The sequence below is a fragment of the Agrilus planipennis genome, unplaced genomic scaffold (genome assembly GCF_000699045.2).
Source record: "Agrilus planipennis isolate EAB-ADULT unplaced genomic scaffold, Apla_2.0 scaffold15, whole genome shotgun sequence".
In the NCBI taxonomy this organism is placed as follows: domain Eukaryota; kingdom Metazoa; phylum Arthropoda; class Insecta; order Coleoptera; family Buprestidae; genus Agrilus; species Agrilus planipennis.
The window spans coordinates 1,665,399-1,676,248 of NW_020438871.1; the positions used below are offsets into that span (position 1 = coordinate 1,665,399).

The 10,850-nt window shown below is 33.2% G+C and overlaps 1 protein-coding gene across 8 annotated transcripts in view; it reads left to right on the forward strand.

The window, feature by feature from the left end:
* The window catches only part of LOC108737595 (nucleolysin TIA-1), a 744,862-nt gene that overhangs the window by 142,354 nt on the left and 591,658 nt on the right, over positions 1 to 10,850 (forward strand). For all 8 annotated transcript variants that reach the window (XR_003231829.1, XR_003231832.1, XR_003231830.1 and 5 more), the window contains one exon: positions 2,459 to 2,534. Coding sequence is in view for 2 of the 8 variants with exons in the window: in XM_025978009.1 (XP_025833794.1) it covers positions 2,459 to 2,534 (76 nt within the window). In the remaining 6 variants the exon portion in view is untranslated. The remainder of the gene's footprint in view (positions 1 to 2,458; positions 2,535 to 10,850) is intronic.

A 10,850-nucleotide genomic window follows, 5' to 3' on the forward strand; every position in this document is an offset into this window, starting at 1 on the left:
TTTTCGGATATTAACAACAATTGGATTAAGAGGGAGAGTAGGTGGAGTTAGTAAGGTTTTGAAACATTAATTGGATTAGGAATAGAAGAAACAGGGTGGTTGGTCCAAGATAAGAAAGTGGGGTATAAGGGGTGCGGTTTGATAAGAAGAGAAAGGGAGAGATCGGTGTACGTGCAAGTGTCCAGCGTGCAACAATTCTTGGTATTGATCAATTGTATCGACCATTGTACTCTAACGAAAATAGTAATAGATTTTATGACTACAAAATAAAGATAAGGAATACGAACTATTTGAAATACAATTATGTTGGGATAAACCCCTAATGACACACCTATCATTAAAAATCAATATACAAATATACAATGGAAAAGGTACCTAAGAATAAACTAATTGTTTGCAAAGTAAACAAAATAAAGTAAAAGTAACTTATTTAAATGACTAACAACCCCAATTACAAAATTACACCTAAAAGCTATAGCGAAACAATGGATATAGAACGTTGACACTCAACAGTTGCTATTGTTGTTATATTTTTTAGTATATTAGGTATGCTACACTTATTAATAAATCATAAAAATCAAGTTAAAACCAACGTTTGGTCCGTTAAAACAATTACTATCAAACATTTACTAAATAATAATCCTACGTTTAATCGAACGAGATGGGTTTCTGGTACGAGTAAAACATCGGTTGATAAATTACTTAGTGGATGCGGTCAAAAAGCCTTTTACTTACAATCGAGGATTAAGCACTTTCCTATGCCCGAGCTCATTAATGTTTGAACATGATAGGAAATTAAATTTTAATATGACGCGTTAGATAATAAGGAGCTAAGTCGATTGTTTCATAAAACATATCCATCTCCTTTTCGTTCTAATATCTTTCTAGCGTATTGAATTTTACTGACATCAAAATACGAAAACTACGGCGAAAAACCATCTGAATAAATAGAAATATTAATCCTTACGGTAATTATTGAGGCAGTTCGAGTTGCATCGATTTATTTTGAACGCGCCAACAATAAAGAAAAGTTATGAATAAGAGTCTTAGTCGTTCCAAATCAACTCGGAAAGCAAACTCTTTTCGCACAATGTGTTCTTTTTCAGGCGTTAATGAAACAATTTGGGCCATTCAGAATAATCGATTCAATCAAACTGAAGAATTTCATCATTATGACATTTTTCTATTATTTATTCATTTCAGTAATTTATCACCAAAGTGACATTACGTACACAAAAGCAGTTTTAGTGTTTTGTATGTGGAGATTTTCTGCAAAATTAATCAAATCTTGCATTTTTATGGGGTAAGAAATGAGACATTTAGAAGAATTTTTATTGAAGTGAATTAATTTTTGGATTAATTTTTTATATAATGGCGTAACAGCAGTAACAATTTTCTCTTCATTAATTTTAAGGTTGTCTGAAGTAATAAAAATTAGTTCAGTTCACATAGTAAATGCCAGAAATTGCAAATTAAAAAAGCCCTATCATTAAACAATTGGGGAATGATTTTTTTTTTTAATATTTCACGAAGAGTTTTCGGCTAATTATTGTGCGTTTTATTAGTTACATAAATACATTGTGTATTTTACCCTAACGTTTCGAAATTCATGTTGCTCTCTTCACGGAGGTATCTGAAGCAGTTTCAACTATTGTTGAAGTAATTAGGTCTAGCCAAATTGAATTTTATAAAAGATAATTTGTAGTCAACAAAAGAAGTAATTTTCAGCAATGTGATGTGCCAGCCTTCCAATTTCTTGACTACTTGACATTAACACGGACATTTACCTACACGCAAATAGACACATACTAGTTAGAGGTGTGATGGTATTCTACAATGACTTGGTCAAACAATGCATTTCAAACACTCGACGAAAACCAGCATTGGTAATAATACCTCTCTTGTGTAGTGCTTTTGTGCAGAATAGGCTAAATCCTTCAAACCCAGAACTTTCCCGTTTTGAATAGAAATTACAAATGATTAAGTTCATTTTGGACAAAGGACAGTGTTACTTTTGCGCCCTTTGTTTAGCTGGAGGAAAATATAATTGTGAAAGTTATTATCATACATTATTTAACCTTCAGCAGCTGATAGCTATAACAAAATGGAAGGAGAAAAAAAAAATAAAATGATCGATACCTGCTTGTTTTCTGTCGCGGGAAATACATCATTTTCACTGTTTGACTCAATTAGTTTACGTGCATTTAGCTTATTTACTAAAACCGTTGTAGTATCACGTTGTTCGTGTTTTTTGTAGTAATCAATAGAGCTTTTTGGCGACTTTTCGTCAACACACGCAACTGTATTTAATGGATTATATGCGAACATATTTTTCCATTTAAACGGTCAAAATTAATACGTATATCAGTAAAGTTTTAGTTCGTAGAACTTAATAAAATAGTTAATTAGAATAATTTACAGAGGTAGAATATTTTTTTTATTATTATTTTTTTTTCAGGGATTGCAGAGTCGTAAGAGACCCCCAAACGCTAAAATCGAAAGGATATGGCTTCGTATCGTTCATCAAAAAGGCGGTGAGTTTTTTTACATTTTTAATTGACGTTTAACTTATTTACCAGGGTGTCTAGAGACCGGGAAATCAGGAAAAACCGGGAAATAGAATTAGCCGTGAAAAAGCCGGCAGACTTGCAAACATACAAGTTTTTCAAATCGCGCGACATCGACGAAAAAATGTAGCAATTTTTATATGTCCGAAAATTCACCGTTTTCGAGGACAAATGCAGTTAAAAGTACAGGTAAATTCAATTCCGGCCCTGTATATCAATATAATATCGCTTTCGATCAGCTGGGAATTAGCAGTATGGGTGTTCTATTTCTTTTGTACTTTTTTGCTTATGTTTTTTTTATTTGTCAGAATAAATTAAATGTGATTCAGGATGTTACGGCCAATCTGTAAATGTTACTTGCCCTTTCACTGTTGTTAATCGCTCATTCTCAATTAGGTTTAATCTGTCACTCGTTGTTATTACAATAGCGTTTAATACAGTAGAACTTTGTGATATGATCCTGTTGTGCAGCAAATGTGAACCAACATTAATGCAACAATCCAGTTGTACAGCCATCAACATTATTAGAGAAGATTTCGACACCCACGAATAATCTTATGCGGTAGAGAGATTGCGAGAAACCGGCAATGTACACCCTACAACAGACCTCTTCATTTCTAACCTTCTCTACCGACGGTATCCTCATCATTCTCCTGTAACACCACATTTCGAACCCTGCTACCCTTTTATTTTCCGCCGCGCCCACTGTCCATGTTTCGCACCCGTACAGCGCTGCACTCCAAACATATACCTTTAACAAGCTTTTTCGCTTTCTAAATTAACCGTTNTCTATATCCATACAAAATATCTATCAAACAAATAAAATTAAAATTTTCTTTTGAAAAATGAAACCATTCCATCAGTATTTTCTTATGACGTTGTCACGTTCAATTATCGTCAGTAAACCGACTTTACAGACAACCGATTTTTTGCGAAAGCTCATTGAAACTAAATGACATTCGTATGTACAGATGGCGCGTGTCGTGATCCATGTAGAGAGTGTACATGATGCATTTAGGATTTAACGAATTGTTTGTTGTAGGAATATATTAAAAATTCTTGCGCGCAATTTGATTTACACGATCAATTTCCTTGGCTCTGTTGAGAATCAAAGTCTATTTCACAACAGAATAAATTTTAATTGAAAATTGAAATAGCAGATCGGCGAATGTGTTGTGTATATGTGTATATGCATTTATATCCGTATGTATATGTGTGCGGGCGGGGATCGAATTGAACCATTCAAAATGGAAATGGATTACAAAGTCGAGTGAGCTAAAGTTGAAAATAAACCATTTACATCCACCATTTGGAAAACTGAATGACAGATCATTACACGTGAAACATGTAATTGGTGCCGTCCGCACATTTAACACTCATTTTAATGTTTCGGGAAATGTTACTGTGTCTTTAATGGAAAACAAAACCGTACGGGAGCAGCTACACAATTTTCCAAATGAATCGCTCAGTAAAAAATTAAACACCAGAATGAGTCACGCGTATTGGAAAAACTAAACGTTGGGGGATTATAATTAAAAACCCCTTTTCTCGAATCCAAGCAAGCATACAAACAAAATTCAACCTTTATCAATCTAAATATGAGATTCACTGCTGCACATTCCAAATTAAACAACGTAATCGTAATCGTATCAACCGAAATAAAAACGCACTCAAGAACAAAATTCTTCATTAAATATTATTAAGTGTAGGCTATTTGTTTTAATTCGACCGGCAAGTTGTGAAACAAGTCTCTAGTCTCAATGCTGAATTGATGTTCGGACTTCCGAAATTCCACCATGGTATAGGAATTTTGTAATAATTATATACATAGTCTATAAAAAATATACCATTCTATTTACTTTGTTTATAAATAAACTGCTCCTGCAGTTTCATCCACTTGACCTTGTAAATTAACCTTAACATATAGATATATGTCGTCACGGACTGATATTTTATTAAGCTCTAAAATAGAGGTGTCCAACCTGCGGCCCGTAGGCCGCATGCGGTTCACCTTGAACGTTTTTTCGGTCTGCAAAATTCATCATAGTTTTACAGTTACAAACTATATTTATTTGTTTTATAATGGCCAAAATATCGAAAGTATATTCATTATAGAATGTAGTAGAATTAAATGCCTAGAGATAGCTAGATAGTAGTTGAGATGCAGCAAAAACAAAATATAAATACTGCAGTAAAGGCACCAGCTGAATCCAAACTTTGCGGCAATAGAAGTTCAACAATTCGTCTTAACGAACAACGTAACCACCAGAATATACATAAGTAAAGACATGTAATTACAAGTTTTAAAACGGGTTTGGTTTTCTTGGTAGTTCATTATGTACAAATTCGAGACTGAGGTAGTAGGTACAAATCCAAAATATCTATTCCATGCACCCTTTGCTCAGAAGTAAAAACATTCTTTAAGTAAGAAGAGTAGTCAGTAGAATCAAAATCATACACAGCATTGACAATTAAGTGCTCTAATGAGTAATTAAATCCAGGCAATTTTTAAAGATTAATGTTGTACTAGCTTAAGTTAGTTAGTAGTAGTAGTAGTTGTTGAATGATTGAAAATAACTAAATGCTTTCGAGATATGATACAATTTTTATTAGAATAAAAAATAGATACACGGACAATAAAATTCTCATTAAGTGCTAATGAAAAATTAAATGCTTAAGATTAAGCTAGCAGTGCATGAACGAAAATATTATTTAGAGAATGAAAGTAGCTTTCTTAGCCGTAAGGTACGATAAATGTTCATTAAATGCCTAGTTAAAAATTAAATGTTTAAGTTATGCTAGCAGCACACGTGCGAAATATTATTTCAAGAATGAAAATAACTTTTTTACTACACAGTAAAATTAAATACTCATTAAATGCCTAATGACAAATTAAATGCTTAATAAATTTTACTAAAAAATTTGTTGTGTGTAGTGATTACAAAAATTGGCTGAAGGAGAAAAGCAATTTTCACTAAATAATTTTTTCGCTCATGTTCTACTAGATTAATCATAAGCCAGCATAATAGTATTTTTTTAAAAAAATGCTCGGAGTATTTAGTTTCTCAACTGGTCTATTTCTAAAGCATTTAATTACTCTGTTACTTAAAAAGGTATTTTCAATCTTTGTGATTTTTCCGCCCAGTTTTGCTAGCTTCATCTCGAATTTAAATCGTTGTTTATTTATTTTATAATTTTTACACTGTACATGTAATATATAGTGATATCGGGAGGCGAAAACTACATTTTCTGTTGATTAAGGTCAGATTGAATTTAGGAATAGAATTTTCTCAGAACAAAATGGTATCGATGCAACGGTAAATTACATCAGGATCTAACCTACCTCTTACTGACACTTGTTGACTCTCGGAATAACTTTTTCATTTAGTTCCTCGATGTATTTCTCTAGGGATTTGTAAGCTGTAAATTCCTACAGAACTACTAGCTAGCAGATTGGCAACTATTTGATTTATGAATTCTGAAAACCTTTTTCCTAATATAATTCCATTTCGCGGTGTTCTGATTTATAAAATGATAAAACTCTAAGTGATTGGAATTGATTTGAAAACATTTCGTGTACGTAGTACACCGTAAGTATGGATAATGTTTTAACCCTGTATGGAGGACCTTAAAGCCATCTAGAAAATTGAATGTTATAGTTGGTAAAAGTCTCAAAAAATTTACATCACTAGTCTATTTCTTGGGCATCGTCACTACGTAGTTTTGCAATATCTTCAGTTGTATTATCAAGGTAATCGCGTATCTAGATAAAGAAATTTTTCTACTTTAATTACAACAAAATGCGTAATTGATTTCAATTGAAAATGTATTATTGGCTCTAGCATCAATTATTGCTACATCTGTTGCTTTATATTCACAGTCAGATTTTTTCCTTAGAATTCCAAGAAAACCGAGATAAATGTTAATCTGATTTGCTAATATCCGTTGGAAAAGTGATAATATAATATTCTGGAAACTCGTTCGTACTCATATGTAACTCTTTCGATAATATACGATACAGAATTCCCAAATTTTTTATTCAATAGTGAAATGCTACACACAAAAAGTTATTTAATTTAATTACTACAACTTGTAAACTAAATATTCAAAAACTGAACTATTGTATTATCAAAGCAGAAGTGTTTAAAAACTTTTTGAAACTTATATTCTTACTAATTCTCGGCCAGGCGTGAGACTAACCATACACTGCTACCAAAGTATAGACTCTGAAACAGGATTTTTATTGCTTGTTCCGAATTCTTAAATAACCGAATTGTCACGTTTTGACAGTCAAAAAATTTACTAACCATTTTCAGCAGATATTCTGTTTAACAGTAACACCTGAAAAAGCCACAGTGTGGTGAAATAAGTTGTAATTGGTAACTAAAACTGTTTGTTTATTATTATTAATATTTAAAATGGAGTTACTAGAATTAAAAGCTTCGTCGGTTCAACTATTCGTTAATTTTATCACAAACGTCCAGACCGATACCTTATTGCTAGGTTTCTTTTAAGAAGAACTGAAGCTCAACTTTATAGGATTAAGGCGCCGAAACAATCTAATTGTAAGAGCCAACTGTTCTTTTGCCAAAATGTCCTAGGGCGAAATTTTTAGTTATTTTGTGCTCTAGTTTATTTTAAATTGTTAGTTTATTGTTTCAGCTTATGTAAGTACAATACAATCGCATTTAGTTAAATACGATCATGCAGAACACTAATATTTTTTTGAATCCATCGAAATTGAAAAGTCAAAACCTACGCTAATTGCTATTTTAAACAATATTTTATCAACAGCAAACAAAATTGACACCACTTTTTGTAGAAATGAACGTTTACATTTTGTTTCTTTTTAATTAACGGTAATTAATTGTTTTCGGGTATATTCATTATTTTGTGTTTTATTTGATTGCACAGATACTTCATTCAAGTGAAATTTAATAAAAGTTTATTGTTTGGTAATAATTTTCGAATAGTTCGTTATTATTCTAGTGAAAGTTAAAAATAATTTACATTAAACAGTAAAAAATAAAACTATAACCACCATTACTTTTTAAACCAACGTGAAATATGTGTCTGTTACCCAGTTTTCGCAAGGGTGTAGCAAGTGTCTTTTAGAAGGGGCGGCAGATACAGATGTAATTTATTAAATCGACGATACAGGTACTTTGTGTTCCTAATGTACGAGGGTGGATTGATAAGTTTCCGGCCTGACCAAGAAAAACAAGGTTTTTAAAAATTTTTTTTTTTTATTTCTCAACATAATCTCCAAGGCTGATACATTTCTCATAGCGGTGTTCCAGTCTATTAATGCCATCTCTATAGACTGATTCGTCAAGCTCCTCAAAATAACCATTTACAGCTTCGATTACTTCTTCATTGTCCGCAAATCTCTTACCGCCAAGCCATTTTTTGAGATTAGGGAACAGAAAATAGTCACTCGGGGCTAGGTCTGGAGAGTAAGGAGGGTGCGGCATCAATTCAAACTTTAGATCGTTGATTTTAGCCGTCGCAACGATTGACGTGTGCGCTGGTGCGTTATCGTGATGAAACAAGATTTTTTTCTTCGCCAGATGAGGTCGTTTAATTTTCACCTCGTGGCTCAAACGTTGCAATAAGTCTGCGTAGTATTGACCAGTGATAGTATTACCCTTTGCAAGGTAATCAATGTATATAATACCTCTTGCATCCCAAAAAACAGTAGCCATAACCTTGTTCGCCGAAAAAATTGTTTTTGCCTTCTTTGGAGTTGGTTCCCCTGGTCCAATCCACTGTTTAGACTGTTCTTTGGTTTCAGGAGTGTAGTGGTGGACCCACGTTTCGTCAACGGTTACGAATCGACGCAAAAATTCGCTTGGATTACGCTTATACAATGACAAATTTGCGGTAGAAATGTTTTTTCGAATCAATTTTTGGTCGACTGTTAGCAAACGCGGCACCCATCTTGCACAGAGCTTTTCCATATGCAAATGTTGGTGCAAAATATGTTGCACACGTTCATATGACATCTTACAGGTCTCAGCTATCTCACGCACTTTCAATCTGCGGTCTCCCAGCACTATTTGATGAATTTTTTCGATCATATCTGGAGTTGTGACCTCAACGGGGCGTCCTGAGCGAGGCCCATCAGAGGTGCTCACACGACCCTTTTTAAACTCGGAAACCCACTGCTTAACGGTTGAATATGACGGGGAGGATGTCCCCAGTGTTGAGTCCATCTCTTTTTTAATTTCCTTCGGCGTTAACCCCTTCAAATAAAAGTATTTGATGACAGCACGATTTTCCTGCTTTTCCATTTTTACGAAAACCACAGAGGCGTCTTGTTCAGCGTGCTGTCAAACCTACACTAGCAAGGAGATCGGGCTGAAACTATAGCTACAAGCTATCCAAGGATGGTACTATAGAATGTCACCTCAAGGTAGGCCTAGTGGCGTCATCTCTTGGTTAGGCCGGAAACTTATCAATCCACCCTCCACGCTAGGCGTCACGAGGTCGTTAACATCATCAACACCTTGAATGTAGTTACTTTATAAAAAGTATCTCGAAAATTACTGTCAACTTCAAAAGTGCATAAGTTGCTCACTCAAAAGAGTTTAAAAACGAATACTAAATATTTAATGATATGTACTATCGAAGCATCAAATTAAAATAATAAAATCCTTATTCTGATGGTCTGCCATCATTGTTGCAGTGTTGTTCTTAAAATGGCCACTACATTTTTTAATAGTTGCCATTACACTGTTTTAATTGTCACAGTATTGCTTTCGTCGGATCATTACACATTTTAATTGTTGCCGTGCAAGTTAGTGTTTTTCGCCATTACTCTTTCTAATTTTTTACCAAATTATTAGTAGGTACTTTCGGCTATAACATTTTTTTTAAGTCTTGTCAAATTGTTGCTGTTGACTCCTGGCTTGACGAACGTGTTTTATGATTAAAACTCACGTTAGTTTTTTAATGTGCTGTTTATTCAAACTTGACACTTTAATAAATCAAAGCAGAAGTGTTTAAAAACTTTTTGAAACTTATATTCTTACTAATTCTCGGCCAGGCGTGAGACTAACCATACACTGCTACCAAAGTATAGACTCTGAAACAGGATTTTTATTGCTTGTTCCGAATTCTTAAATAACCGAATTGTCACGTTTTGACAGTCAAAAAATTTACTAACCATTTTCAGCAGATATTCTGTTTAACAGTAACACCTGAAAAAGCCACAGTGTGGTGAAATAAGTTGTAATTGGTAACTAAAACTGTTTGTTTATTATTATTAATATTTAAAATGGAGTTACTAGAATTAAAAGCTTCGTCGGTTCAACTATTCGTTAATTTTATCACAAACGTCCAGACCGATACCTTATTGCTAGGTTTCTTTTAAGAAGAACTGAAGCTCAACTTTATAGGATTAAGGCGCCGAAACAATCTAATTGTAAGAGCCAACTGTTCTTTTGCCAAAATGTCCTAGGGCGAAATTTTTAGTTATTTTGTGCTCTAGTTTATTTTAAATTGTTAGTTTATTGTTTCAGCTTATGTAAGTACAATACAATCGCATTTAGTTAAATACGATCATGCAGAACACTAATATTTTTTTGAATCCATCGAAATTGAAAAGTCAAAACCTACGCTAATTGCTATTTTAAACAATATTTTATCAACAGCAAACAAAATTGACACCACTTTTTGTAGAAATGAACGTTTACATTTTGTTTCTTTTTAATTAACGGTAATTAATTGTTTTCGGGTATATTCATTATTTTGTGTTTTATTTGATTGCACAGATACTTCATTCAAGTGAAATTTAATAAAAGTTTATTGTTTGGTAATAATTTTCGAATAGTTCGTTATTATTCTAGTGAAAGTTAAAAATAATTTACATTAAACAGTAAAAAATAAAACTATAACCACCATTACTTTTTAAACCAACGTGAAATATGTGTCTGTTACCCAGTTTTCGCAAGGGTGTAGCAAGTGTCTTTTAGAAGGGGCGGCAGATACAGATGTAATTTATTAAATCGACGATACAGGTACTTTGTGTTCCTAATGTACGAGGGTGGATTGATAAGTTTCCGGCCTGACCAAGAAAAACAAGGTTTTTAAAAATTTTTTTTTTTTATTTCTCAACATAATCTCCAAGGCTGATACATTTCTCATAGCGGTGTTCCAGTCTATTAATGCCATCTCTATAGACTGATTCGTCAAGCTCCTCAAAATAACCATTTACAGCTTCGATTACTTCTTCATTGTCCGCAAATCTCTTACCGCCAAGCCATTTTTTGAGATTAGGGA